This window comes from Rhineura floridana, chromosome 9 (assembly GCF_030035675.1).
Source record: "Rhineura floridana isolate rRhiFlo1 chromosome 9, rRhiFlo1.hap2, whole genome shotgun sequence".
NCBI lineage: Eukaryota > Metazoa > Chordata > Lepidosauria > Squamata > Rhineuridae > Rhineura > Rhineura floridana.
Genome location: NC_084488.1, coordinates 95,963,361 through 95,990,265, shown reverse-complemented (window position 1 = coordinate 95,990,265; position 26,905 = coordinate 95,963,361). Strand labels below are relative to the sequence as shown.

The 26,905-nt window shown below is 41.8% G+C and overlaps 1 protein-coding gene across 7 annotated transcripts in view; it reads right to left on the bottom strand.

Moving 5' to 3' along the window:
- Positions 1 to 3,473: 3,473 nt before the first annotated feature.
- The window catches only part of SLC39A8 (solute carrier family 39 member 8), a 64,055-nt gene continuing 40,623 nt past the window's right edge, over positions 3,474 to 26,905 (bottom strand). For 6 of the 7 annotated variants that reach the window (XM_061585549.1, XM_061585551.1, XM_061585552.1 and 3 more), the window contains 3 exons: positions 21,037 to 21,244; positions 20,642 to 20,826; positions 3,474 to 6,265 (listed from right to left, as the gene is read on the bottom strand). In XM_061585549.1, coding sequence (XP_061441533.1) covers positions 6,116 to 6,265; positions 20,642 to 20,826; positions 21,037 to 21,244 — 543 coding nt within the window. In that variant the 3' untranslated portion in view covers positions 3,474 to 6,115. Of the gene's footprint in view, positions 6,266 to 18,943; positions 19,062 to 20,641; positions 20,827 to 21,036; positions 21,245 to 26,905 lie in introns of all 7 variants that reach the window. The other variant, XR_009757987.1, reaches the window with a different exon arrangement.

Sequence of the window (26,905 nt, the reverse complement as noted above, 5' to 3'; positions counted from 1 at the left end):
GGGCAGTACAATATCTCAGAGAGGAGGTCAGGTCTCCTGCTCCCCTGGTGCATTCACTATAGCTGCCCAATTTCTCTGCTTTTTAAAGTTTGATAGAAATATCTGTGGGCTATAGGTACATTCTTAAACAGCAAGGTTTTTTGCCTATTAGTGAATTTCCCTGCTTTTTAATCCGGGAGGTAAGAAATGGGATCCTGTGCAAGTTTGCTGAGAATGGATTGATCATTCACATGCTTATTGAGTTAAGTGGGATTTACACACACACACACGGCAATCATGCTTAGGATAGGTGAAACTGACCACAGGGGATGGGGAAGGGAGGAGGGGGAGGAGGGAGGGGTGGAAAGGCAGAGGGGAGGACTGGGATGGGAGCAGGCAGGAGGAGGAGCGGAGAAGAAGGACAGATGTGGTCATTTGCATGTTTATTGAGTTCAGTGGGATTTACTCATGCTTAGGATAGGTAAAACTGACCGGGAGGGGGGAGGGACAGAGGGCTGGAGTGGGCAGGGGAGGTGGAAGGAGGAAGAGGGGAGGGGAGGAGGCAGGGAGAGGAGAGGGGGAGGAGGGAACAGGCAGGTCTTATCATTTGTATGATTATTGAGTTGAATCGGATTTACTCCTATGCAATCATGATTAGGATAGGTAAAACTGACCAGGCTGGGCCTGGCAAACAAGATGTCTTCTGTATCTTTCAAAGATGGGCAGGGGGAAGGGAGAATTCTACCTTGTGGTTCTCCCCATTACAATGTTGCAAGAACACCGGCACTTGGCTGACTTTCTCTTCTCCTAAAGATACAGGATCAGTCTCAGGCCCTGAACCTGGCAACCCTACCTCCCACCCAAATTTAAAACAAAGCTGTCCCTGGCCACATCCACACCAGGCCTCTATTACACTTTGGACAATCATTATTTATTTATCTATTTATTTAGTGTATTTATATACCGCCCCATAGCCGAAGCTTTCTGGGTGGTTTACAATAACTAAAAACATTACAAACAAATACACAAATTTAAAAACACATCTTTTAAAAACAATTTAAAACAATTTATCATGGTTTTGCTCAAAGCCATGGCTCAAAGCCAATTATGGCTTCTCTCAAAGAATCCTGGGAAGTGTAGTTAGTGAAGGGTGCTGAGAGTTGCTAGGAGATGCCCTGCTCTTCTCACAGACCTTCAGTCAGAGTGGCTGACTGTTAAACCATTGTCTCAGTGGAACAGGAGTTTCCTCTCAGCACCCTTCACAAATTACACTCCCAGGATTCTTTGAGGGAAGCCATGACTGTCTCAAGTGAAATCAAGTCTGGTGTGGGTGTGGCCCTCTGATTAGCCAAGCCCAGCAGCTGTGAGGCTTTTAGAACACTGACAGTTGGTCCTTACTGAGCATGCCCCACGTTATAATAGGCTTCCAGTCAAAATTTCTTAAATTAATTAAAAATCAACCAGGCATTTTTTTTTAACTTTTAAACTGCAGAAGATGAAGGTCAGAGTATGGGGCACGGTCAGTATTAGGATTACAGGTACCCTGTGAACATGGCTGATTTTTAATGAATTTCAACAGATTATGAGAACTCTGGCAGAAAAATGTCCAAAAGTGCTCTGAGGTTTTTTCTCTCTTTTTAGACTTTGAACTCTTGATTCTCTCTGACTGTTTTGTGTATCGCCATGAAAATTGACAGGGTTGTTAAGGAAGCGTTTCTGAGTTCAGAACTATAAGTTTTGTAAGATTTTGTTTTGAAATGAGCTTATGGGAAGCATCAGAATGGCATGCGGGGGTATTTTCCATTTAACATTGCGGAATGTGAAAAATCCCTGCTGACTATAGTATACGGCCACTCTTGTGGCTGTATAACTATGGTTTAAGATCTTAGAATTCTCATTTAGGTATAATGGGGAATTCTGGTTTAAAGAGATTAGGGTTGACATGCTGCAGATTATCTGTTTGTTTGTTTGTTTGTTATATTTATATACCGCCCCATAGCCGAAGCTCTCTGGGCAGTTTACAGCAATTAAAAACATTAAAAACAAATATGTACATTTTAAAACACAAAACACAATTTAAAAACACAATTAAAAAAAATTAAAACCAACTTAAAAACACATGCTAAAATTGACACATAAAGGGAAGAAGTGAAGAGAGAGGGTGAGAGGACTGGACTGATTCTGGTTCATAATTCCAGAAGTTGGGATCGTTGCACCTGAGCCATGCTCATTGGCATTTAGACTACTTTTTGTAATTTGACTACAAATCTTCCTGTATTGTGGTAGCAGCATATATACACATATCTACCTTGTGTAAATTTTGCATAATTTTTTTTTTGGGGGGGGGAATCCATCAACCATCTTGGCTTTTTAAAAGACTGTTGGAAGACACTGCAAGGCAATTTGAATGTTCAGTCAACCCCTTTTATTGCTGTACGGTAAAATGTAACAATGAATGAGGAAAAGTTCTGTCTCAGTTCAAAAGGCAGATAGACAAATGTGAGCACCACATATCCTCAGAGTAGTGAAGTAATTAAAATTTCCTAATACCATGGAAGATATACATAACTTTCTAATCAGTATTGCACACTTCCTCTAAATAGCAGTAGGAACAGAAGGGACATCTGGTATGCATTTCCTTCTTCCTGTTCCTGCCTGCAATATCAAGCTTGTTTGTATTGTTCTATTTGCAAAAACAAAAACAAACAACACCAATTTGCAGAGGTTTTGGAGTGCAAGTAATCTACAACTGGGAAAAACCTCATTTACAGCAAGAAGTATATCTATCCATCAAAATTTAAAATCAGATGGTATAGAAATGAATGCATACGATATATTCTTCTCACTAAAATGTACCTTCATTTTAAAAATATGTACATAATAATGCAGGGAAAAACAGAAGGGAGTAGAAAAAGAGGAAGGCCATACAAGAGATGGATTGATTCCATAAAGAAAGCCACAGACCTGAACTTACAGGATCTGAACAGGGTGGTTCATGACAGATGCTCTTGGAGGTCACTGATTCATAGGGTCGCCATAAGTCATAATCGACTTGGAGGCACATACTGTAACAACAACAACATATTATAGGCAGGGGGCATAATGGTTGAGCATGTGCCTTGCATTTGTAAGGACCCAGCATCTATATAAGGTTAAAAGGCTTCAGACAGCGGGGGGGGGGAACACGTGGCCAGCTATTGGCCCAATCCTCATTATACATTTAAAGCAGTGTTACACCACTTTGTTTATAGTTGTATAAACTATAGCCATGGCTTCCCCGCCAAAGAATCCTGGGAACAGTAGTTTGTTAAGGGTGCTGACAGTTGTTAGGAGACTCCTATTCCCCTCACAGAGCTACAATTGCCAGAATTCCCACTCTGGGAATTGTAGCTCTGAATGGGGAATATGGGCCTCCTAACAACTCTCAGCACCCTTAACAAGCTACTGTTCCCAGGATTCTCTGGGGGAAGCCATGACTCTTTCAAGTGGTATAAAAGCACTTTGAATGTATCGTGCAAATGGGGCCATTGTGACTCAGAGCAGGGAATACTGGCCTGCATGGACCAATGGGAAGAGTCTACCAGGCAGAGCACTCCTTCTGGCTCAGGGGAGGCAGAATCCAAGGCAGTCAACTGCTAAAGACCTGCCTGGCTAATGTCAGGAGGTGGAAGGTGGTGTCGGTGGAGTATCATGGTTCATTCCCCTATTTTGGATGCATTTCCCCAGAGGCTTTCCTCTCTCATTGGGCCATGTTCCAGGGCGGGGAGGTACTGAGGGCTTAGAAGCTTGCAGCTCCATAGAAGAGCCCTGCCGCTTAAGGCCAGTGGTCCACCTAGTTCAGCATCATGTCCTCACAGTGACCAACCCGATGCCTAAGGGGAACCCACAAGGAGCACCAGTGTGTAAGTGTGCTGCCTGCTGTTGTGATTCACAGCAACTGGTATTCAAAGGCATACTGCCACCAACAGTGAAGGGAGAACATAGCCATTGTGGCTTGTAGCCACAGATAGCCTTATCCCTCGTGAATTTGTCCAATTCTCTTTTAAAGCTGTTCAAGTTGGTGGCCATAGGGAGACCCAAAAAATCTTGTGATGCATAGGACACCCTCCCATGATCTATAATATTGTTGCGTGCCTCCCCAATCTCTGAGCGGTGAGATTTCAGGGGTCCCTGCGCTCATCCAGGGTTTGGTTTCCTTTGGGAAGAAGGTCAGCGGAGACTGTGGTGTCTTTATGAAATATGGTTTATTTATTTACACACATTCCAACCTGAGCTTAGGATGGAGGGGTTCAAGGCATCAGCAGTCCAGTATCCAGCTTTTCCATCAGTATTACAGGAGGCATCCTAAAGCCATCGTGCAGACAGACAGCCTCTCTGCCTGCCTCCAGTTCCCAGCCGTTCTCTAGACATTCTAAAAACACTCCAGGTACAAACCTCTGCTAGCTGCCAGGAGGGGGGGAGGCTCTCCTGAAGTTTCAATGACAAAAGGGTCTTCCTGGCTTATTCACCAGTTGCTGGGCACCTAATAGGCCCATTAACAACCTGGCCACACTATTAGCTTAACAAAAGACTCCAGCAGAGCCAGCCCCTCCCCCAAGGCACAGGATTCCAAATCAGAGGCTGGAAGGGGACTCACAGGGATCATCCATTCCAACCCCCAAACTCACAACAATATTGTGCCCAAACAGTTATGTATGACCATATAGACAAGGCTGAACCTTGATTTGGCATCCTTAATTCATGCAAGGCCATAGGAGCCCTGCTGGATCAGACTAAGGGCCTACCTATCCCGGCATTCTGATCTCACAGTGGCCAACCAGATGCTTCTGAGAAGCCTGCAAGTGGGACACGAGTGCAATAGTACTCTAGCATGCATATCTAATACTTACATGAATCTTTTAGGACCATAGGAAGCTGCCTTATACTGAGTCAGACCACTGGCCCATCTTGCTCAGTGTTGTCTACACTGACTGGCCGTGGCTCTCCGGTGTTTCAGGCAGGAGTCTCTCCCAGCCCTACCTGGAGATGCTGGGGATTGAACTGGGGACCTTCCACATGCAAGGCAGATGCTCTACCACTGAGCTATGGCCATTCTCCTTTTACGTCTGCAGTCTCCTCCATTCCACTGGTAGGTTTGGAATGGCATTCCCCATTGAAGTTAATCGATTATTCCTATGAAAGAAGGACCTATGTGTACACGGAGGATCCACAGTCAGAATAAACCTCTATTCTGGGCATACAGTTTACCAAACATTGCTTCATCAGTATTGTTTGGTCAATTTGCACACTAAGCTGGCAACCAAAATCAAAGCAGAAACTTTGAATGGCTATTGTCATGTTAAAATGATTAATTTTTATACTTTTTTAAATAAGGCCAGAGACTTTAAAGCACAACACATATAATCTTGAAATTTTAACATTACTTATTAAAAAATGTACTTCCCATAATAAATCCCACAGACCCTTTGAAAGAGAGAACTCAAAAGCACTAAGTGGCATAATTAATCCAGTGTCAATTAGTAATTGGAATCTTTCCATTATTTATGCAAACGTACCAAAGCAACTTTAATTTTATAAAAAAAATTAAACTCTAAATCTATTTTGAAACTGTTTGGTTCACAGTTCTAAATAAAGCTATGGATCGTCTGTAAATATGACCTTGTAAACTAAATCATATTTATTTTAGCCTGGATCGTGTTATACGTGCCTGCTGCTTAAAGCCTCTTAAGATGTATGCAATACTTTCTGTATGCAAATGGTATAGACATCATGGGTAACTTCTCAATTAAAAATACAAAGATTGTAATCTGTGTGATGCTTAGGAATGGATGTGCTGCCTCCATTGATATTAGTGTAATTTTTACAGGCAGAGGAAATCCCCACAGGTATTGGCAATCCCATATCTTTAAGTCTTTAATGCTGCACAAGTGATTATCATCACACACAGAGGTTGATGGAAACTGTCTGAGAAATGATTTGGGGGTCCTTAAAAACAAAGATAATTGTTTCAAACGGCTGAAGAACATAGGATGTCAAATCAAATCCTTTATTACTTCCAAGTCCCTTTATGGAGTTCAAGAGTTCTTCCATTTTTTAATTTATCAAGTGGCTTCATTATCACATCTCCAGAACAGCATTATTCCAGTTCAATGTCTCCTGCATACACAGTGATCAGTAGAATTGCAGCAAACCCTGTGAGCAAACCGGCATTTTGGATCAGGAAAAAGACTAGATCAGTTTTCCTTCCGGTTACTTTCTCTCGCAACATATCATTCATCTCTGGGAACTATTGGAGGGAGGAGAGAAAAACATTTTTAGGTAAGTGTCGCCATCTGGTGGAAGAACATGACATATTAGCATATATCTATATCTATATAATGCATCCATTGATTTATGTTACATTACTGTATAAAACTTGGTCTGGTTCCTAAGATACCAGAAAAGCAATGATTTCAGGCAATGACCAGCCTGAATGTTGTGTCCAAGTGATTACTTCACCAAGAAATGAATGCCAGAAATTGTGCTTTCTACTCAGGTTTGTGCCTTCATACATTCAGAGACCCATTCACATCCATCTTGTGCAGCACCCATTCATTTAAATGGGGCTTGTAGAGGCGAACTTCCCAATGATTTGCACTCCAAGTCTGTGCAACGTACAGAGAGGGTTAAGTCCTTTTTATTTGGGTTGGCTTATGATGAGCAGGATTAAGCTAGCAGGGAGGTGCAGGCCTAACAGCAGCTATGGTTTGCATGTGGGAAACATTGGCCACTGCTGCAAGACAATCAAGGTGGGGTGGGGAATTCCTGCCAGGATCATCCGGGGTTCTAGGGGGGTCTTAGACCTCCTACATTTTAGGAGCAGGATCCCAGCAGGATCCCTATGTCTCCAGGATCCCAAGGGGAGGGTGTTAGCCACTGAAAAGAGTCCCAATGAGTGTCAATTGCAAGCAAGCCTTTATTAGTTCCTACTTCAAAAAGCCAAGACAAGATGTGAACAGTGACAGTTCTGTAATTACAGAAGGAGAGACAGTGAATCCGATGACAACATCCCATCTACATCATCAAGTACTTTGGTAGCAGTAAGAGATAAATGTGTAGACACTGAATTCAGTAATTCAAGCAATATTTTGTGACAGTGAGAAAGTATGGTCAAATGGTGACTGGGATAGAGAAACAGAAAGCAGTATTCAAAGCTAGCCAGATTATTCTATAATTTTAGAAGACTGTATAATCTTAGAATGGGCCATGGCTGTGCCTATCATGTATAATCTTAGAAAAGGGCATGGCTGTGAAGGGGTATGGCTGTGACTATCATGAAAGGACCCTGCACTTCTGAATTTGCCACTGCACTACTGCCCTTAACCGGAACTGTCTGGAGAGTGGAGGCAGAGATTCTTCAGTAAGCGCTATGTAAACATGGGTTTGCTGATTGGTTAGTAGCCCTGTCACAGGCTGTTGATAACAGTGGGGGCAACTGGTTGACCCAGGCACCTTCTACTTCCCCTGCTACCTTCTTTCTGCTACTGCTAAAGAACCAGTTTATTCCTCTTGGGGGAATAGGGCATCCATGTCTCCTACTTTACTGAGGACAGACCTCTGTTTTGAAGGGCTGTCAGATCCCTATCTGAAGGCCCCCACTATTTGAAGGGCTGTCCAGTCTAAGTTTGATTTAAAACAAAGGTACAAATAAAAAGAGAGAATAGGAGGAACCTTGAAGGTGCCGATTAGCTGTTACCTCCACCGGGTGTGGTGTCTTCCCCACTATGGTGAGATAGATTATATTTCCATTTAAATTTTTTAATTCTTTTTAAAATTTGCATCTATACGACTTCCGGGAAGGGTGACTTAGCCTGTGCCTGCTTTTGAGACGGGCTCCTGCCTCAAAAGAAGCTTATTCAGATATATCAGTCAGTTTTTTCTTTTTTTTTTGACTGATTAAACTTCTCCCGGGTAGGGAGAAACGAAGAGATTAACCTCAAAGCCTATTTTTGTTGGGACGACCAGATCTCATTAATTTATGGGACGAGGTCCAGCCGACGAAGGTGGGACGGATTTTTAACAGCAAGCTCTATCTGATAAAGCGAACGTTCACCTTATCTTCTAAGAGAGAACGCACTAACAGGCAAGCACCCTTCTTTCTATATTTTTCTTTTACTTGACTTAAATTGTTGCTGTTTAAAAGAGATTTGCCAGATTGATCAGTTTTTGACATCTCACTGGGGAGCCATAACTTCTCTCTGCTACGCACTAATTAATAGCTTATCTCTGTTTTTGTTGCAAAAAGCTGTCCTGGATTTGCATTCTAAAGATATACACAGAAGAGGGATTTCTATTCCAGATTTTTATTTTGAAAAATATTATACTGTTTTGAGACTACTCTCTTTTTGGTCTATTTTATTTTGACGAATCTGTTTCTTGACGATTGCCATTAATTGTTTCGATCCTGGGAACTGCATTTTGTTTACTTAACTATTGGAGAGATAAGGCTGTCTGCTCTGTTTATACTGTGATGTCACCAAGTTTGGAGTATTAACCCAATTGTTGCTGAAATAAGAAGTGGTTTTCCTATATTTTTCTTTTAAAATGGCAATTAAGAAAGTGGCTGAAAATCTGGAAATAACTATGTTTCAGAAAATAATGGATGAGATTGAGATAATGAAAATTGAATTGAGTAAAATGAAGCAGGAGATTAAAGATATAAGGGTCCCTGTGAGAGAGGTGACCCTGGAAGGGGTCCCTGTGAGAGAGGAGACCCCGGAGATTGGAACAGGGGTCCCTGTGAGAGAGGTGACCCTGGAGACTGGAATAGGGGTCCCTGTGAGAGAGGAGATCCCGGAGATTGGAACCAACGTGGAACAGGAACAAGATTTGGAGTCTATGGACTTTAGAAATAAAATCTATTGTTTGGAACTCAATGTTATCTCTGAAGAAATGAATGAAGATTCTAGAGATAAAGTTATCAATGGCATGGATAATCTTCTGGACTGGAATGATGTGATGGAGCCCAATATAGAGAAAATCTATGGAATTAACTGCAGCCATGTGACAATGGAAAAACTTTTAAGAGATGACCCAGTGTATTTTGAAAAAAAGAACAGAGATATGATTTTACAGCAGTATTTCAGCAACCTATTCAGAATGGATGGCAAGAAAATATTTGGGATAGAGGTAATCCCCATCAGACTCTTACTATATGACTATGGCTTTGACAGCAAGATTATTATGGAATACTGATAATGGAAGATTGGATATTGAAATTACTGGACTTAACAAGACTACTGAAGATGGAAGATGGAAAATGGAACTAATAGAGATAATAGAACAATGGCTACTGAAATTATTGAACCTAACAGATTCTGATGTGATGGATTAATTGAAATGTTTATTTTGACTATGGTTATGACAATAAGATTATCATAATTAGTAATGAGATGGATTAATCGATATGCTTATCTGGAAAAAAAAATTGATAGATATATTTCTTAAAGAATTGAAACCTCTCTTTGACTTTTTGTGGAAAGAATAAAGTAATGTTTATGAGATTTGATGATTAAGTAAGATAACTACTGGAGGAAAGTGATTTTATAATATGACTTAAGAGACAGGATTGTTATATATTATAGACTTATAACTGATTTGATCTTTGACAAATGGGAAGTCAATATTTTACTCTTTATTTTTTATTTTTGTTTTTTTTTTCTTTTTTTCTTTTTGTTTAACTATTTTTGATTTTGTTTTTTGTCTTTGAATGTTTTATGATTTTGTCTTGTATGTTTTATGAAAATCTGAATAAAAATTATTGAAAAAAAAAAAAAATTTGCATCTATACATACAAATTACTATATGCAAATTTAATGCAAACTGGTGTCCTCTTTCTTATGGTTTTATTTATTTATTTATTGGCATTTTTACCCCACTCCTCAGCCAAAAAGGCTCGCAGAGCGGCTTACAACATATTATTAAAAACAACAAAGAAGACACTCCTTGTTCGCAGGCCTACAATCTAAAAGACACAACTGGGGAAAAAAAGGTATTGTCTACTTCAGCCTTTCCCGAAACTGGCACCCTCCAGATGCTGTGCTGGCTGGGGGCTAATAGGAGTTGCATACCCTTTGAGCAATGCATAAATGGCAACCCTATCAGAGAACATTAAGACCTCTCCCAAGTGAAATGGGCAGCTAGTAAGGAGGGGGGCCTCATCAGTGATGGCCCCTGGCTCTGGAATAGCCTTCCTAACTAGGCTTGCCTGGTGCCGTAATGGGTCTTTTTGACATCACATGAATACTTTTTTTATCCCCCAGCTGTTTTTAAATAACATGCGCTTTAAAACAAAAACCTGGACTCTTATTGATTTGAGTTGTGATTCATTCTATAATCTGAGCTGCTAATTGTTTCTTATTTTTCTTCCACCAAAAAGGAAAGTTTTAAAACTGCATTTTATTGTTTTTGCACCTGTATTTTTATCGTTTGTTCTGAGAGCTGCACAAAGAACAGATGTTGATGTGTGGCCATATTAATTAGGTAAAATAAATAAGGATAGAAATTCTCTTCTACCCTTATTCACTCTTCAGAAGCGACCTGAAGTTTCTCCTTATGAATTTCTGTACAAGCCACTACAGAATCCTAATATTTCTTTAATTTTAATTGGTTTGTGTTTACACATGAACGTGACTGTGTATGTCATTTTGTTACCTACCCCAGGGCCTTGGTGTGGTGTGGACTGCAAATCTAATACACATGCAATAAAAATGCATCCCCACGCTGAGCATGGCACATGTTAACTTTCCTAGGTCTAACCTGCCCCATGTGGTGAAGATGACACATAATAAATATATAACATAAACTATCACAATATTTTAGAAAAGGGAAGGAACAACATCTAAATAAATAAAAATACCAAAAATGTTGTGATTTAAATTGTTGTGACCTGTCCTGGTTTGGGTGAAGGGTGATTTATTAATCAAATTAAGAATAACAATAAAAATATTCGATGCTGTCTTGTTTTGTCTACAAAATCATGAGGGCTAGAAGCATGCTTTAAAAAAAATTGAACTATAATATCCAGGCATGTAATGAAATCATAAGAGATTTTGCACAACAAATCTGGATTCTGTGACCAAGATAAACACAGTTTACTAGACACATCAGCCATAGAATCAAACAAAAGGAACAAACAAAAAAACCCATTGGAGCCATTTGTAGCCTGGCAGGTAAATGCATCCATTCCACTTATTTGCAGTTTATCATTGCAGCATATTCTCCTTGGTAATTAATTCAAAGACACTGAAAAAAACCTTCAGTTTCTACAAAGTGCTGACAAATACAGATCAACAAAATTGCTGCGCTGGCTGCTTATCAAAGATGAGGTAGGATCAAGTTCAATGTTTCCAAAGCCCCCTGAAACTTAAGTAGTGCAAAATTGACTCCCTAGAAACATCCTTTCCAATCCCAACACAATTTAATTTTGGGGGGAGGAAGTGAAGTTTTCTGCCAACTGGGGCAATAAAATCCACAGGGGTGGACGCCATTGCTGCCATTATCTCCCATCACAGCTAACGTTTCTTCAACAAAGTTGAGCCTGAGAATAATGATGAAGTCAGCCATCTTCACTGAACAATTTTTACAAATCCATTTTTAGCAACACAAGAAGAGCCCTGGTGGATCAGGCCAAAGACTTCTACTTTTTCTTTCATCTAAGCTAAAGCCTATGTTTCTGAACATATGAAAGGTCATGAGTAAATATTCTTTATCTTTTACCTAAGAAGATTGTGTCTGTTGTTATTTGTGCCTAGGGAAGGTGTGGACTGGTTTTTTCTCACTCTGCTGCTTGCAATTTTATATCTCTGCTAAGAAATAGGACCACGAAACTTAGTTCCTATTTCAGTTTATATTTTTTTAAAATACCAAACAGAATATAGTGACTATCTTTGAAACATAGTGAGCAATTAAAAAAACCTATTCTTCTTGTCAGACAAAGGTCAGAGTAATGGGCAGCAGAACCCAAATCTAGGTTAGAAGATCATGAAACCTTTCAAATCCAGGGAAGAGTTGGGTGATTTGCTCATCTCTTGTCAGACTCACCAGGGTCCAGGAAATGGAGCTATGAGCCACACAGTCCCCAATTCAGACCAATTTGCAGAACTTCAGGAGTCTTAGAGCCAAACTAAATGTTCATTTGATATGCAGCAGGCAACTGCTTGTCTTGTTTTTCCTAAAATAATTTACAGACACAGGAATCCCAGTTCTTAATTGAAGGCAGTGTGCAAGAAGGGGTCTCCATTGCTCACCACCACCACAAGGGGGGTCTCCACTAGCACAGTACAGACCTTGGAGACAAACTCCATTTTGATCATAATGGGGGAGTTTTCATTTTAGGAAAAACAAGTAACTATCTCTCTCAGACACACAGAGAGACAGACCATACATTTGAAGCACATGGCTCACCCCAAAGAATCCCAGGAACTGTAGATCGTTTAGGGTACTGGGAATTATAGTTCTGTGAGGGGTAAAACCAGAGTTCCCAGGATTCTTTGGGGAAGTCATGTGCTTTAAATGTATGGTGTGTATGCAGCCTTAGCATGAAAGGGAATCATAAGACTGGCCTACTTGGCAGGATAGCAGTAAGAATTACTGAGATTTCCCATGTAAATACGTTCAGTGCTCCAAAAGGTTTTTTGGATGTTTGGTAACCAAACCTATGACTCTCATTAGTGTATCTGACATCTCTCCATTGAGTCTTACAAGTTGCAGTTTGATAATGCTTCGTGCTGTTTTCACAGCGGCTTATGGGAGATTGACTGAGATGGCCCAGGCCAACTTCCTCAGGGCTACACCTGAGGGACATGCTGCAAGGGGCAGTGAGATTCTAACCCAAAGGCTTCAATGTGTGTCACTTTTGAAAACAATGAGAAAGAATAAACTAGGATGGATTTTACCTCTGTACCATCATGCGGAATCCATCCATATTCTAGCACGATCCGTTTCATAATTATTGTACGGACATTACTGCAAGAAGATTCAATGATGTCCATGGGCTATGATGGCTTGGCCAAATTCATAGTGAATATATGTACAATAACTATTAACCATGATAATTGGGATTTGTAACAATATACTGCAGCATGGAATGCTGCTGTTTAGGATCCCAGACACTCAAATGCATTTGCCCTCCCCCTAATGATTTCCCTTTTGGGACCATATCTACATCAGGAAAAACTTCCTAACTGTTACAGCCATACGACAATGGAACCAATTACCTAGAGAGGTAGTGGGCTCTCCGACACTGGAGGCATTCAAGAGGCAGTTGGACAGCCACCTGTCGGGAATGCTTTGATTTGGATTCCTCCATTGAGCAGGGGGTTGGACTTGATGGCCTTATAGGCCTCCTCCAACTCTACTATTCTATAATTCTATCCACATTGTCCATGTAAAGCAGTATCTTACCACTTTAAACAGTCATGGCTCCCCCCGAAGGATCCTAAGAACTATGGCTTAACAACCAATCCCTCTTTCCAGGGAATTTTGAGAACTGTAACTCTGTGAGGGGAACAGGTGTTTCCTAACGATGCTCAGCACCCTTAGCAAACTACAGTTCCCAGGATTCTTTGGGGAAAGCCATGTTGTTAAAAGTGGTCTCACAGTGCTTTAAAGGTATGGTGCAGATGTGATCGTTTTCCCAATTTGCTGGCGGGGGCAGTTAGGAATGGAGTGATGTCGACGGAATCCTAAAAAGCAGAACTCATCACAGCAACACATGATGTGGCCACTGAGCATGCTCAGACCTCATTATGAAATTTTGGTCTCTCCCCCACCCCCTTACACTTTCTCCAAAGAATTTTTGTTTTTCTGCAAATTTTGTGGTTCCCCCAAGCCTGCTAATGCCACCTCCTTGTGTGCATGAGTGGTGCCTTTTTGGCTACCTAAGCGGAAGCACTCACCAGCTGATCAACATCAGAAACAGGTGAAATGATAGTTGTGGTGGTGTTTTCTGTGAAGACTGTTCAACAAATGAACCACCCCTTCCCTCCAGCATTAACCCAGAATGTGTGTTCAAACTGTGTTACAAGCATTGGATACAGCTTTGCTCTGCAAGCCCCTCATAGGACTCTAATCACTTTTTTTTAATAATGTTTTAATAATGTTATTTGTTATTTAATTTTGTAAATTGTATTGTTTTATTGATGTATTCCTATATTTGTGTTTTGTTGTAAGCCGCCTTGAGGGCCTTTTGGTCATAAGGCGGGGTATAAATAAACTATAATAATAATAGTAATAGTAATAATCATAATAATATGTTCAGAGGCAGCCCTCCTCTGAAGATCAGTTATCGGGGGAGGGCTTCTGCCTTCACAGCCCTGCTTGGGCTTCTCAAAAGCCGCTGGCCGGCCAGCGTAGCAAGCAAGATGCCAGACTAGATGGAGCTTTGCTTTGATCCAGAAGAGCTCTTCTGAACAAGGTGGGCATGACCAGGACTGTTCCTACATTGCTCCCACCTTTGAACAGCCCTTACCTGGTGAGAAGAGCATAGGAAGATTGGAAGCTGCCTTATATTGAATCAAGGCTATTGCTCTATTTAGCTCAGTATTTTCTACTGGCAGCTGCTCTCCAGGGTTTCAAGCAGGGTTGTCTCCTAGCCCTACCCAGAGATGCTGGGGATTGAACCTGGGACCTTCTGCATGCAAAGCGGATGCTCTACCCCTGTGCCCTTCCCCAGGAATAACAATGGAGTCATGTTCTGGATCATACACTACCCTTTAGATCAGTGGTTCTTAACCTGAGGTGCACACACCCCCGGAGGTGCGAGACACTTTTTCTAGGGGTGCAAGGCGTTAACTATACAACCAAAGATTTTGGAAAACTGTCATTTATCTTAGCTAAGTTAGGCTAAAACACACATTAAAATAAAATAAGATTAAAATTAAAAATGAACAGTATTTTTTCAGGGAGTGCGAGAACTTATTTTGGAAATCGAAGAGGTGCTGGCAGTGGAAACAGTTAAGAACCACTGCTTTAGATGTTTTTGACAGAGCTTTACTAGTGCCCTATAGTATTCTTTCTTAAATCAGCAGAAGATAGTTTGGCCTGGAGACTGATCGCAAAAGAATGTGCTGAACAGACTAGTCCTTGCCACAAACAAGGCCTGTTGCTGCATGTTTAACACCTAGCGACATCACCTAAAGCTTCTCTAGATCCTTTTCCTTTTGTTTATCCATAAAACCCAATAAAAAAAATTCTGGCTTTGACTGAATATTTATCTTTAAGATTTTTTGCATCATCCTACCTATCTGTGCCCAAAATAATTTTGCCTGTTTACACGACCACCACATATGATAAAAAGATCCTTCTTGTTGTTTACATTTCCAACATACATTAGAAACATTACTATACATTTTTGACAACTTTTCTGGAAGAATAATATTATATATGGTTACGGCAGCAAGATTATTATATGCACAAAAATGGAAAATGGAATCAATACCAACAATGGAAGAATGGCTATTGAAATTAATGGACTTAGTTGAGATGGACAAATTGACATGCCTTCTCAGAGAAAAAACGACAGATACATTTCTTAAGGAATGGAAGCCTCTTTTGGACTTTTTGTTGAAAGAAAAAAATGAAATGATGATAATGGGATTTGACGATTAATTAAGATAGACTATGGAAAAAAGTGAATTTCGTATGTTTTAGGGGACAGGTTTGATATATATTATATACTTATAGCTGATCTGTAACAAATCGGAAGTCAAGTTCTTCTTTTTATTTTTGTTGTATTGTTTTTGTTGTTTGATTTTGTTGTGTTTGTTTTATAAAAATTTGAATAATAAAAATTATTACAAAAAAAAAAGCTTCTCTAGATCCATTTTCAACCTCAGATTATAGCTTGGGGAGCTTCTAAACACTGTAACTATGACTCATCCACTTCAGTTAGCTTTAAGGCTCAAAAGCACTCTCAGTGTGGACGGGTCAAGTACTCCTAGGAGGGGTCAACGATTAACTTTCTCTCGGAGATGAGTCAAACACCTCCTTCAGCATGTTTATCTTTCCCTTGAGATTCAAGGTCTTCCCTTTTATTTTTCTTTGAGATGCAAGGCCTTCTATCCTGTGATACCCATATTCACTTTAATCAATCCATCCACAATGATCATGGTTCAAAGCAAACGAAGCTTTGTTCTTAGCACGCTATGCCAAATAACCATTTCAAGACATCATTGTAATCAAGTGACAGTACAATCCTATGCATGTTTGCTCAGAAGCAAGGCCCATTAAGTTCAATGATGCTGATTCCCACTTAAGTGTGCATAAGGTTGTGCCTTGGTTGGTCTTCCTGGAGAGTCTGAGGAAGTATGCAAGGTAGCCACTTGGTCGTCCCTTGGTACTTTCACTATACATTATAGAACCACTGTTTTTATTCAGGCTGAAACCAAAGATTGGTTTGGGGTGTGTGTGAAGCTATCCTTTCATTCTGTGCAGGGCACTGTTCTATTATATCTATATGATTGGCCTACTGAGAGGTGATAAGTAGGGAGAATTTGGGTTAACTGCTCATTCTCCTTCTGCTTGTTCATTGAGTGGTAAACCATAACACATCCTGATCTTTTTTTCTTTTCTTTTGTGTACTCTGGGATTCTTGCCATAGGTCAGCCTTTCCCAACTAGTAGGCCACCAGATGTTGTTGGACCACAACTCCCATCAGCCTCAGCCAGCATTGCCAATGGTCAGGAAAGATGGGAGTTGTGGTCCAACAACATCTGGTGGCCCACTAGTTGGGAAAGGCTGCCATAGGTCAAGGGAGGAGAACCTCCAGCCTGGGGGTCAAATGAAGTCCTCTGGCCCTTTCCATCTGGCCCTCAGGACTCCTCAAGCCACATCCCTCCACACCAGCCTTGCTACATGCCCTCCTCAAGTGCTTTTGCCTGGCTAGAATGTGCCTTTGAATGGCCAGCTAGAGCAGCCTTTCCCAACAAGTGTGCCTCCAGATGTTGTTGGACCACAACTCCCATCAGCCTCAGCCAGCATTGCCAATGGCTGAGGCTGATGGGAATTGTGGTTCAACAACATCTGGAGGCACACTGGTTGGGAAAGGCTGAGCTAGAGGATGGAGAGATGTGTAGGTGCAGAAACCTCTGGCCATTCCATGGTACAAAAGTATGCACCCCTTCTGGTGCTCTGCCAACATCTGCCTCTGCACACCGCTAGCATGTGGCCCCCAGAAGTTTCCCCACAAGGGAATGTAGCCTTGAGGCTGAAAAATGTTGCCCACCCCTGCCAAAGGTCCTTACTTGTTAGTGCTTTTTTATTATTTTAAGAATATTTGTTCACATGCTTTGGGGGGGATTTTTTTTAAAAAAAGGTGCAGGTGTTCATATCATGATAAAGTGCAATGGGTGCCAAAACAAAATGGCTGCCATGGGCAACAAAAAAGAGGTGAAAGTACTCAGTACCTGTGAGTACTATCACAAAAACAGCACTGGTTGTTCATCTGCAGTAAGTGGCTTCGGGGCATTTTTCTGTTTGAAGCAAAAGACAAGATGGTTGGTAGCCCCATCACACATACAGACGTCAACTGGACTGGCAGTGTGTCTTAAGCCCCATCTGCACTATTCTTTTAAAGCAGTACCACAACACTTTAAACAGTCATGGCTCCCCCTCAAAGAATCCTGGGAACTGAGAGTTGTTAGGAAACCCCCTATTCCCCCCTAACAGAGCCACAATTCCCAGAGTTTTCTGGGAAGAGGGATTGTTAAACCACTCTGCGAATGGCAGCTCTGTAAGGGATTCTCCTAATAGCTCTCAGCACCCTTAACAAACTACACTTCCCAGGATTCTTTGGGGGAAACCATGACTGTTTAAAGAGGCATAATACTTATTTAAATGTATAGTGCAGATGGGGCCTTACTTCAATATTGGTGATAGGATAGCACCCTCCATTGCCCCTGCAAGCAGCAAGCTAGCTCTTATGAGTTATAGGCCCTGTGGGGCCCACCTGCCTCTGTGCTCTAGCAGAAGGGAACTCTCAGCAGGCTCAAGAGGAATGCTAGGGGGGCTGCCACTCCCCTCCAGCATCTGCCACCTGAGGTGGTTGCCTCACTGTGCCTGATGGTAGAGCAAGCACTGGGTGCCTTTAGGGAAGATAAGAGAAAAGCTTCCTCATCCAGCCCCCAGGTGAGACTTTCTTCAAAGTGGGTAAAGAGCAGAGCACCCACGGCTTGGCAAACCAGCAGAAGGAGAATTCATAGGTAACTCACATTTCCACTCTATGTGGAAAGGTATGGCTAGACGGTGGTAGTCAGCATGTGAAACAATTTAAACTTAATTTGTTTTAACTGATTTTAATGTCGTATTTTTAAATAGCTGTAAATACGCCCTGAGATCTCATGGTGAAGGGTAGGTAAGAAAACTAATAAATAATGATAACGAATAATAATCAACAACTGACTTCCATATGGTGGCTTTAACACATTGGCTCTGCGGACTAGTCCAGTGTTCTTCAATCTTGGGTCCCCAGATGTTGTTGGACTACAATTCCAATAATCCCTGATCATCGGCTAAACTGGCTGAGGTTTATGGGAGTTGTAGTCCAACAAACTTTGGTCACCCAAGCTTGAAGAACACTGGCATAGTCAATCTACATATTATGTCACTAATAGGGTTCTAGAATTGAGGTGACAGAAGACTGGACTATACCACTTCAGCATACTGGTGGGAGGCAATATTCTTGAATGCTCCTATTTGTAGCAAACAAGAACACCAGACAGATGACTTTCCTAAAGTTTTCTTAAGAGATGTACTAATTTTACTATATACAGAAAGCTTGTTTTTCATGGGGGAGTATTCAAAAATATGAGTCCTTCTCTCTACATTCTGAATACAGATGCTACCAGAATCAACCAGATTCTACCAGACTCATCAGAAAGACTCTCAGAGAGAGAGAGAGAGAGAGAGAGGTTCTAACAAATCCTACCTGTTTCTAGACAGAGAGGAACAGGGTGGAATTCAGCAGAAAAGCAGGAGTCTGCACTGAGCATTCACACACATTATTTACATTTCAGACACGGCATGGATGGTTCCAGTCTAGAAACCTAAAGACAGAGAGATTTGAAAGGTAGACAGAGAAGCCTATCACCTGTTGTGCCATAGCAGGCTTAAAAACAGGAGTAAACATGGTCTAAGACTGAAAAGAATCAGACAGAGAGAGAACACAGTTGTCGCTTGCTAGTTTGCCCTTGGTGGTGACAACTCACAATCGATACCAACAGAGCTATGTTTTCATTTTAGCCAGAGAAATACCTACTCAAAGAGGGGGGAGGGGAACCACAGACACAGGAACTCACTGAGTCTACAATGACCATACTACCTGGTCTGTTTATCTCTCTCTCATTTGGAGGCAATCGCATCTTTCAACAAACAAGTCTTATCCATCATGTTAATTGTTCTCTCCGCCCATCTTTTCCCATAATTGATCTTCTGTTTTATGGTGGTGGTGATGTGCATGTGTGTGTTATCAAATTAAACACTTGAACCATATTCCACAAATCCATCACCCATACTAGATGCATACAGATGCTGTACATGCGTGCACATTGCCCAATTGGTCCAAACCATTTTAAAACATTAAACATTTTGACCACAGTTTAGTGACATGAATGGGGAGTGTAATTATGCTAAGAACTGGAAGAAGAAAGCCAAAATCTCTTGCTCATTCTTCTGGATCACTCCACTGGGGTTTAGACTGAAATCCTACATCCAGGAAAAGCCCAAGACAGTTTGCTGCCTGATGCATAAGACAAGATGGTGCCCTCTCCAATTCCATTTACAAAAGCCAACTCTGGACAGGGAGCTGAATGTTATTTGAACACTGGTGGTAGTGCAGCATCCTCCACTGTACTTGTGGACAGCAGGCTGGCTTGTAGGGCATAGAGCAGGCTGTGTAGCACACACAGATCTGTCCTCCAATAACTCACTGCAACTCTTCCAGCATTTGCCACCCAACGTGGCTGCCTCACTCTGTCTAATGGTAGGGCTCGCCCTGCCTGCAACCATTATTGATACTGACTTCAAATAAACTTTATGCAGTTTAACAATAGACAGGATTGCAGCAAAAGTGCCAACATTAGAGAAAAGTGAGTGCTGTTCCAAGGATCAGTATGTCTAAGAAACGAATTCCCACAAGGAATCAGTTTAATGCTACGAAAATATGCTTGGTGATTTCCACTATAACTTCCTCTCACAAATATATTTCCTTATAATGCAATCATGTAAACCAGAGGTGGAGAACCTCAGGCCCAAGGGCCAAATGTACCCTTCTGTCTCCTGGCCACAGCCACCAACAGCCTAGCTCTGCACCCTCCTCTAGTCCTTTTGCCTAGCTAGAATATGTCCTTGAACTACAATACTTCCTGTTTGCCCAGGTGGAGGATGGAGGGGGGGTGTTCGCGCACATGTGAGTGAGGGATGTAGAAACCTGTTATGGCTTTGTGGCTGGAACATCGTGTGCTATACCAAGATAAGTCACATTCATTGATCTGTCCACTTTTGCCTGTGGCCCTGCCCACCACTGTCATGTGCCCCCTGGAACATTCCCCACAAGGGGTAAAAAAGGTTCCTACCCTGGATGTAAAGACATATACAATATATTTTGTAAGATGTAGTGGGATCTCACCATATCTGCCAGGGAAATGTATAGGAACATGCCTCCAGCGACTGCAAAAATAATGTTTGGAGCAAAGTTGTTGCCCACTACTATACCAAATGCAAGTCCAATGTAGCAGGAGCATGCAGATAGAAAATTGAAAAACAAGGCCTGTCGTGTGCTCATTCCTGCATTAAGAAGGATGACAAAATCCCCTGAAAAAGAAAAGTGTGGAAATCATCAGCAAGTGATATTATTTTTAGTATACATTCCGCCCCCGCCCCCCAAGAATTTAAAAGGCAATCCTCTTTTTTATTTTTTTCATTTAAATGCTATGCTACAGAACATTTCCAGGTTAGGTCTTGTTTGATAGGAGCTCTCTTAATGTATTCATCTAACAGCTGAGTTAATGGAAAACATCTTACCCAGTTCATGAGGAAACTCTTCACACAAGATTGCTATAGATGTGCTAATTCCCTGAAGCAGGGAAAGCGTGAAGGAAGCACCGATGGCTAGCCCATCAATGAAGTTATGCACAGCATCACTCAGCGTGATCATCCAGGCAATTGTACCAATCTGTGACATCGAAGGTCCCTTGAAACATTTACAGGAGCTGCTTTGGGTTTCTTCCTTCTGCAGGAATAATAGAAATAACAACAACATGCCAATTACATGAAGCCTTAAATGGCTCAAAGGAAGCCAGCTCATTTCTTCCAATTATTTCAGAAAATAGCAAATTACAGAAAAATAAAACAGAAAGTCCAAAGTCCTCTCTCTACTGAGAGCAAATACTGCATAGAAAGTAGGGGTCCCACTGAATTAATGCTTACCTTTTTGCCTAAAATGCATAAAGCTTCAATTCTCACCCCACTTATCTGGGAGTAAGCCCCATTGAATTCCATGGGACTTACTTCCAAGAAGGCATGGTTAGAATTGCAGCCTAAGGATGGATTCAGATCATTGCACCTTTTTTTCTGCACTCTCCACAGTGGCATCCAAATAAAACTGGTTTGTCCAAAGGAGTTCAGCATATGATGGACTCTGATGCTGCCATGTTTCTAAGGGTGCAAAAATCCTATCTGTACAATGTGGCTGCTGTAAGTGTCCGTAATGTGCTGGGTCCCTTCAGGTGACATGGTTTCCCATGGATTCTATGGCATGTTTATTTTATTTCATTACTTATTTATTTAAAACATTTCTTACCCACCCTACATTCCAAGAGGTCTCACAGTGGAGCACAATAAAAACAGTTTAAAAACCAACAAGAACATCCATTGACAATAACACTATAAGATGAGAGCCAATAAAAATCAGTAAGCAGCAGCCAGTACAGAGATGTTAAATTTCAGGACCCAGGCTGTGGGCACACTAGGCGCTTCAAAAGCAGCCAGAATTATTTTTCTGGCTGCATTTTGAAGAAACACTGCCCTTTGCTTGCCACACCTCCCTTCCCCACTGCTGCCTTCAGACCCTTCAGGACCACCCACAGCAAAGCATTGGGCCAATCACTGTCTCTGTCTGAGCCTGCAGCAAAGCATTTCCATTGGCCACACCTGGAAGACAAAGGGATCAATCTACCAATCAGTTGTGAAACCTCCCTGACTAAAAAACACACTAGAGCTGATCCAACAAAGTTTTAAGAGTAAAAATGGGCAGAGTTTCACTAGCGTTGCGTGCCCATTTTGAGAAAAGAGGTAGAGACGCACTGAAGCCGGAACAACCGTAAGTGTCTCTCTACCCCCAGTCTAAAAATCAATACTTTATAAATGCCTGAGTGAATGGCAGAGCAATCTAAACCTCCTTGGGGCCAGGCTGGGTGTTGTGGTGGATTGGATGATGGTGCCTCTTCACCAGGCCTCTGTTGGTCTCCTGTCAGCTGGAACTCCCCCTTCTGCCCAGCAAATGGGCAGAATCCCACAGTTGGCAGCCAACAGAAAGTTCTGAAAAGGGGCTTTCTAGAGGCAGGGAGGGGTGGAGCTGAGATAGTCCAGGATCCACTGGATCCCAAGATAGTCTCACTGCCATCACATGTTGGCACTGAACCCAATCTGGGCCTGATTGCTACAACAGCTCCAGGCTGCTTCCCACACACACACGCACACTTTCTGTGTGCAGCAGGACTGTGGATGCAGCAGTGACCCCATCAGTCCATGAAGCACCGCCAGGTGGGGGGAGAAATTAGGACTGCTCCCTAAGCGCATCTTCAGCTGATGACAAGACCCAAAAAAGGATGTCACCAGCTATATCTCAGCAGAGAGGCCACTCTACAAATGGGGCATCCCTTGAAAAGAAGGCCCTCTCCCATGCTGCTGCATAACAGACCCCCCAACAATGAAAAAAGAAGAAGAGCAGGTAGATCCAGGGAGAGACGCTCCTTCAAGTATTTTAGATCTCACGTTGTACAGGTCGTCACCAGCACCTTGAATTTAACTTGGTAACATATTGGCAGCCAGTATGACTCATTCAAGATCAGTGTCCACATGATCTGAGCCATCTATGGCCAATCTGGCCACCATATTCTGCACTGTAGCTGAAGATTCCAGATCATCTTTTGGGCAGTCCCACATAACAGCACATTACAAAAGCCTATCCCAACCTTTGGGTGCTGCTGGACTGCAACTCCCATCAGCCCCACCCAGCATGGCCAATGGTCAGGAATTATGGGAACTGTAGTCCAGCAACATCTGGTTACCCCAAGGTTGGGAAAGGCTACATTACAGTAATCCAGCCAGGAGGTTATCAGTGCATGAGCCAGGAATAGCTCTGGCTGGCAAACCAACTGGAACTAGCAAAAGGTGTTCCAATAAATGTTGGATTTCAATGTCTGCACAACTGATGTTGATGAGGGAAATCTTATACTAGGGGAATCTGAGTTCAACTCACTGCTTGGCCACAAAAATCAGTTGGGAGACTTGGAAACATTGCTGTCTTCCAACTTAACCTACCACATGATAAAATGGAAAATCCTTAAGAACACCACCATGAACACCCTAAAGAATACAACATGCAGAAACATCAGCTAAGTCTTCATTGCTCCAGTAAAAAGCTATAACACCTTGGCTGCATGGTGATACAACTATCATAAGGCACTGTTTGCAGCCTCTGTAAAAGTGACAGTGATGCTTATTCTGGCTGAGCAGTGATACAATGATCATAAAGCTCTGTTTGCAACCTCTACAGCAGTGGTTCTTAACCTGGGGTGCACGCACCCCCAGGGGTTCGAGACACTTTTTCTAGGGGTGCGAGGCATTGTTCAAGAGATTTTGGAAAACTCTCACTTATCTTAGCTAAGTTAGGCTAAAACACACATTAAAATTAATTTAAATTAAATTAAAATTAAAAATGAACTGTATTTTTTCAGGGGGTGCGAGAGCATATTTTGGAAATCCAAGGGGTGCTGGCAGCGGAAAAGGTTAAGAACCACTGCTCTACAGGAATGCTGTAAAATTGAGAGTGATGCTCATGTGAAGCAGCAATAAAAACTGATAGATGTGTCACATCGACTTCTTACATAACCTTCACATCCAATTAGATCAGGGATAGACCGATACATATTTATTTATTTATTTATTTTATTCAGCTTATATCCCGCCCGACTAGCAAACAGCTCTCTGGGCGGCTAACATAGAAACATATACAATAGTAAAATTACAAGATCAATATAACAAATATAAAAGTACATCATCTAAAATACCAATTACAACATTTACATAAATAACTTAGATTAAAATGCCTCAGAGAAGAGAAAGGTTTTAACCTGGCGCCGAAAAGATAATAGTGTCTCCTCGGGGAGACTATTCCACAATTCGGGGGCCACCACTGAGAAGGCCCTAGATCTTGTTACTACCCTCTGGGCCTCCCTATGGGTCGGGACCCGGAGGAGGGCCTTCGTAGTAGACCATAGTGTATGAGCCGGTTCATAACGGGAGAGGCGTTCCTGCAGGTATCGTGGTCCCGCGCCGTATAAGGCTTTATAGGTTAATACCAACACTTTGAATCTGGCCCAGTAGCATACTGGAAGCCAGTGCAGGCGAGCCAGAACAGGTGTTATATGCTCAGACCGCTTAGTTCTTGTTAGCAGTCTGGCCGCCGTATTTTCCACTAGCTGTAGCTTCCGAACCGTCTTCAGAGGTAGCCCTACGTAGAGCGCGTTGCAGTAGTCCAAACGTGAGGTTACCAGAGCATGAACCACTGATGTAAGGTCCTCCTTACTCAGATAGGGACGTAGCTGGGCTACCAACCGAAGTTGGTAAAACGCATTCCGTGCCACCGAGGCTACATGGGCATTTGCTAATGCAGGCCAGTAGCTGCATTATTCCTGAAGCATTTCCACAGACTGAATTGTTCTGTTGTGCCCTCGGATTGAGAGATAATCCATAAGTGGAGAGCAAAAAGCCAGCACCATTGGGAAAGAATTGCCTTATATAATAATACTAAATAAAATTTTAAGATGGGCTGTTTTGCTTTTAATTTGCCATTTGATCAAAGCTTCTGCTTACTTTACTGATGTCCAAGAAAGTAAATAACCTTGCTTTGAAAACGAACCGACATTGTCGGGAAGGGGTGGGGAACCTGTGGCCCTCCAGTTTTTGGACCATAACCCCCATCATCCTTGTCTATTGGCCTTGCTGGCTGGAGCTGATGGGAGTTCTAATCCAACAGCATCTGGAGGATCACGAGTCCCCCATCCCCTGCCCAGGAAGATGGGGCCTCTGCATCTTTAATAAAATTGCTCCTTTTCTCACTCCATATGACTAACTGCATTGTTGATACCTCATCTTCTATGTGACTATTGAACTATAGCAGCCCTGTTCTCCTTAGTCATGTATAAAGCCCAAAATACCTAAATAGAGTGCCACCCGCATTATCAATTGTCTTGGATCCTACAATCAGCAGGGGAGGCCCTGCTGGTGGTGCCACCAATGGATGCTGCCCTGTGACATGGTCTTCTTGGTAAGGGCTTCCCATTTATGGAATGCCCTTCCTGGTGAGCTAAATCTGTCTCCCTTATTATTACCTTTCAGGGAGAACTTAAAAACGTTCATGTTTACCCAAAGCATTTGATGGCTGAAAGATACTGTTCCTGGCAACCTTGACAATATTAGCTGTGAGGGTATGTGACTTCTTGCTTTACATGTTTTTAGGCATTCTTAATATTTTCAATCCTATTGTTTTACTACTTTGGCGTTTGCCACCCTGAGCTGCTTTGGAAGGATGGAATCATTATTTAATGAATACTATCTGACCATCCACCTTTCGCTGTATCTTCTGTAGCAACACTAAAGCAGACCACAGGTAACTCCAATGCAGATTAGGACTTTTTGATGGTGCTGCCTCAAACCAGCACCTCATCTACATTGACCCCATGACACTTCATGAGACACTTCTCATTTAGCTAAATTGTGGCTTTAGCCTTAATATCTGGATTTTTTTAAAATATTGTAACTACTGTTTGGTATTTTGGATTTCATAGTTTTATTTTAATGTTATTATTAATGTTTTCAATATTACTGGATGTAGTAATGTTTTTGTGTATGTTTGGATCTGTTATGTTATCACCTGAGGTTACAACATTAAACTAAACTTGACTTGTTTGTTTCTACCTCACATAAAAAAGGAACGGCCACATTTCAGTTCTTTCCCCCTTCCTATAAAAAGACAGCACAGCAACTTATTAAGTTGTAGAATAATAAAAGCATAGAGTTGGAAGCAGCCCATAACGCCATCGAGTCCAACCCCCTCCTCAATGTAGGAATCCAAATTAAAGCATGCCTTTAATTGTCTTTACATGGATCCCAATTAGTTGTTCTATTATATCCCAACGCCTTAGAATGTCTAAGATGAGGATACAGATTTCTCCAAAGAAATCCAGTAGTATCTAAGTTACTTCCAAAATGGATTGCAAAACCATACGCTTTACAAAAGCAAGCTGTGTGAGGGATAGTGAAATTTCCAGAGAAGCAGGAAACCTGACAGCATGAGAACCCAAGTAGTTCAAAAGAAAAAAAAGTGGCCTATTTCCTCATCAGAGTGACTTTACAAAACGTCATACACTTAAGATCCTGTTTCTAAGTTACAAATTTAGTTTCTTTCTGGGGTCCTTTTTGACCTCTCTGAGCTCTAACCACAAAGGATTCCTGTAAGAATGTGCTAGAGCACAAAGCCTCTTTCTCTGACGAGTGACGCAAAACTCCTTAACCCTAAAGATTTGCAAAAGGGGGTTTATATCATTGTCCTTTTTTCTTTTTTTAACCTCTATCGCAGCCTTTCCCAACTGGTGTGCCTCCAGATGTT